General features: G+C 37.0%; 1 protein-coding gene across 1 annotated transcript in view; it reads right to left on the reverse strand.

Moving 5' to 3' along the window:
* Positions 1–350: 350 nt before the first annotated feature.
* Positions 351–4,563, reverse strand: part of LOC103607003 (lipid phosphate phosphatase-related protein type 1) — a 51,165-nt gene continuing 46,952 nt past the window's right edge. The window contains exon 6 of the mRNA XM_008591559.1: positions 351–936. Within this exon, the coding sequence (XP_008589781.1) occupies positions 904–936 (33 nt within the window). The 3' untranslated portion in view covers positions 351–903. The remainder of the gene's footprint in view (positions 937–4,563) is intronic.

The raw sequence follows: 4,563 nt of genomic DNA on the forward strand, positions 1-4,563 counted from the left end.
ACACACACACACACACACACACACACACATTCATGAAGTGACTTCTCAGTCAGTCATGCTCCGATTAGGATTCGTCTCGGCAAATGTGGAACTGAAAAGTACACAAACATTAGTTGAGGTCACTCCATCAAATAACTTTGCCCAGTGGATGAAACTTAAAACAAAGGACATGAGTCATAATACATTTTGTGATAACTTTTTCTTCTCTTTAGAAAAAAAAATATGTACAAAAAAAGCTAAGAGAGCCAACATGGAAGTGTCAAGAAAACATTCTGATAGATACAGACAAAGGAGCTCCTCTCAAAGGAGTTACACATCAGTTATCACCATGCTAGAAAAATGAGTCAAATGTAACAACCTGTTAAGAAATCAGAACGCAAAGTTCTTTTCAAAGGTAATATTTTTTTCCCCACAATTGACTTGGAGATTTATCATTAACCAACATTATCCTTCCTGGAACTCAAAAGTTTAACTTTCATTAAAGTTCAAAAATTCTGGAGAAGGCAGCAACTGTGGTAATAAAAGTTTGAAGTGAATTTTTATATTTATTTCTGTGTCTACAAAACTGAGAAAAGAAGGTTTGTGTACAAATATCACAAAACAACATCAACCATTGAATAAATGTGGTTCTTAAATGCACACTTGAACAAGAAGAAACTTTTGTTGGTTTTAAAATTCTGGCATAAATATTTTAAAGCTGACCCCCTTCCACCCCCACCCCCCCCAAAAAAAAAAAATCAGGGCAGGCTACATCACTTCCTTATACAAAAAATGTACAAAACATTAGCCTCTAACTAGATAAACATAATACTTGTCTTCACAGTTTGAAATTGAGTAACTGTGTGTTTTGAAGTATCGAATTGGAAGGTGATTTAAAAAACAGCTTGTGATGCATCAGCAGTTTCAGGTAACTTCGGTCATGGAGGCTGAGTGATTCTGCAGAGCAAACACAGCAGATAAAATCTTAGAGGTGGCTCACACTCACCTGTCCCTGTGTGTTCCCAGGCTTTTCATCTCCTTGAGCAGCTTACACAGGCTGTTCTTCCTCTCAACTGTGTTCTTCCCAAGTTCTTCAAATCCCATAACCTCTTCTGTTCAATCTTCCCTGACTTTCAACCAAAATAGGATCATCTCTTCATCTAAATTTGTTCTCTATAATTCTGTCTTATACTGAACTATTTTCTAGTATAAGCATTTAAGGATCTCCAAGTAACTTTAGCAGCGTCCTACATATTTTTAAAACGTACTGCTTGTGATATTGAACAGTTCTGATTGTTAAACATTTTCCATATGATTTATTTTTTGTCATGAGTTATATAGGAGTTCAATATTTTCAAATGTATAGGGTTTTTTTTTATGATTTGTGTTTACTTTTATATATTTTTTTTCTAGAGGATGTGGTCTGCATGATACAGATCCACTAAAATGTCCTGAGACTGACTTTATGGTCTTGGACATGATCTATTTCATGTTTCATGTGTTTCAAGAAAGATTATGTATAATACATATTAGACCAATATGTATTATACATATTAGATCAATACTTATTGATCATGTATAACCTTACCATATTTTGTTTGCTTGCTTATTAATTACTGAGAGAAATGTTAAGTCTACTATGATTCATGGTTCATCCATTTCCCTTGTAATTACATCAATTAAAATATATATATATATATATATAACCCCCCTTACCATATTTTGTTTGCTTGCTTATTAATTACTGAGAGAAATGTTAAGTCTACTATGATTGAGGGTTCATCCATTTCCCTTGTAATTACATCAATTAAAAAAAAAATATATATATATATAACCCCCACCACCACCACCACCACCTCTTGCAGGCCCAAGTCTTTGTCTTTTATTTGAACTTAAAACCCAATGTTCTGGGTCAATGGAATTGGCAAATACTTTAAGAAACTGTGGCTTTAATCTAATTGATTATTATGGGTTTCCTAATTCCTATTTGTTTTTAGGACACTGGGAATTTGCATTATATTCTTAAAAGCTCAGCTATGTATTCTAGAAACAGAGTATTTTGTATATTTCAAGTAGTTTGTCTGCCGTCTTTGTGAAAACTGAGGTTTGATGCATTTTCTTTAATGCTTTTACCTTTATACTTTCCTTTTATAATTTTTTTGGTCAATAGTATGGTCATTTATGGAAGTTTCCATCTAAGAGTAAGTGGTTAAGATAAAGCAATTCAATGTACTAAGAAAGATAATTAGATGGGTGACTTTGGGCAGGTATATTTAACTCTCCAAATTTTTTTTTTTTAATTTATAATATGAAGTCCATAATATCACTAGTTCTGAATAAGGGACCATCAGAATCCTCTGGGAGTACTTTCTTAGATTTTTTTTTTTCATCCCATACCTGCTGAAACAGAAGCTTCTGGGGTGAGGGTCAAGACATCGGTGGTCTCATCACAGATTAGATTCTTCTTTTGTATTAAGGAAAAAATATCTTCTTTTCTTCCAAGTAGGAGACACGGGAGACTATACCACATCCAGGGTCAGTTAATGCAGTTGCTTCACTTCTAATTTAATGTCTTTGTTAATAGAAACTGACCTTGTTGACAAGCACACAATTGCTCAACACTAAACCTGATTGCTTAGGTGAATATGAACGCTGGGGTATAGAAGGCACAAAGCTAAAAGCTGATCTCTTTGCGATCACAATAACTCTATAGGACAATAAAATGATGCTTTAGAAACTTGACTTTTTGTTTGAATGTTTTGATTATTTACTTTTTGGTAAATTATTTACTCTTTAGTACTTGGGAAAGGTTTCAGAAAATGCACCCTGTCTCAATCAACTATACTAAGGAGAATCACAGAAGGCAAACATTAAAATTTGAGTTAATGTTTGACAGAGAAAGAACATGGTAGCTGTGGGGGCTCCATGTGGCAAAGAGAAAAGAATGTCTCAGGAGGAAGAAAAGGAGGGGGACTGGGTCCCTCCTCATCCAGACAGTCTTCTCTTTAGGTATTTTGAATGCTGGGATGAATTTCATGTGTTTGAATGGATGCTCTGAAGAAATCTCTCAGATCCCAAAAGTTTCTCTTCCTAGGGAGATGATTTTATTCCAGAAATCACAAAGAGGTAATTTCTGATAGAAACCATGGCTACTGGAGTTGCACAAGAAGTTCTTGTCTACAGGGGATATTTATTCCGAGAGAACTGTAACTCAGGTTGAACACTAGCCCCTGTACCATATTCCCATATTTGATGGGGAGAGTTGGAGATTTCAAACATTTTCCTTCAATAAAATCTCAGCCTGTATGTTGTAGTAGAAAGGCACAAGCAGTGCCTTTCGAATTAGGTGGGTCTGTGTTTAATTTTGACTGGCTGACCTTGGACATGTTACCTAAACTGTTTGTGCCTTACATTCCTCGTAGATAAAATACAATAGTAATACCAGCTGAAGGATTACTGTGAGGATTAAATGAGTTGACTGTCAATAAATGCTAGTTGTCTTCACCAAAAAATAAAGGGTGCATCTTCCTCTCTATGTGGAAACATTTGATACTAAAAGCAGACACTGGGTTGCTAGAATCTTCCACACTTGGTAGGGATAGCACACCAAAAAATAAAGGGTGCATCTTCCTCTCTATGTGGAAACATTTGATACTAAAAGCAGACGCTGGGTTGCTAGAATCTTCCACACGTGGTATGGATAGCTCCACTTGTGAGGCAGTACTTCCTGGTGAGTAGCCTGCAGAAGTCCTGCTCATCACAAATCTGTTTTCCATGGAGATTTAGATAGTGACTATGGTCCTACTGGAGGTTCTTCGTTTTGGCTAAAGTGTCTAATTCTGGTTTTGGTTCCAATTTGCATCCATCCATCCATCCAACGCTTATATCACACCCAGTGAATGCTAAGAGGTATTGGGAGTAAGTCATAGTTTATAGGGTCTTAACTTTCAAAAGTCCCTAGCCTTCAAAAATCCCTATCTCCTTGAGGAGGGGGCAGGTATGAGGGGACACTATGGCTTTAATTGTGAGAGGAAACCACATGAGGTGGGGCCCTGAGGGTCCTTTGGCCCAAGCCTGGTATTCAGGAAAGGCCTCAAATTGTATCCAGATCAGGGGACATCCATAGTGACAAGGATACATTGACAAGTTTCAAAGAAGTTCAGCTACTGCCCGTAGTAATAAACTATGAATTAATATCTATATGCATTTTAAAGAATGCTTCATCTGTCTTGTGGATGGCCATTTTTGAACCCCTGTTTGGCACTTCATGTTTCAATGTATGTAGAATCCCCCCAAATATGGCCAGGACTCTTCTAGGCTTGGTCAACTACTACTGTTCCTAAGGGAAAGGAGAGAAGTCGGGGGAAGGCTTCAGAGAGGGTAGTGCTTGAGCAGTGTTGGGCAGGAGGAGGGGGTGCAGAGGGGGCATTCTTAGTCCAGGTGATTGAGAGGACAGCATTCACAAGGACACAGCTTTGTTAGAGTGTGGTGTTGTAACACCAAAGTCAAGGGTTTGGACACCCGTAACGGCCAGCTGCCAAAAAAAAAAAAAAAAAAAAAAAAACAGGCTGCTATGTTTGTGGA

This window comes from Galeopterus variegatus, unplaced genomic scaffold (assembly GCF_000696425.1).
Source record: "Galeopterus variegatus unplaced genomic scaffold, G_variegatus-3.0.2 Scaffold7034, whole genome shotgun sequence".
NCBI lineage: Eukaryota > Metazoa > Chordata > Mammalia > Dermoptera > Cynocephalidae > Galeopterus > Galeopterus variegatus.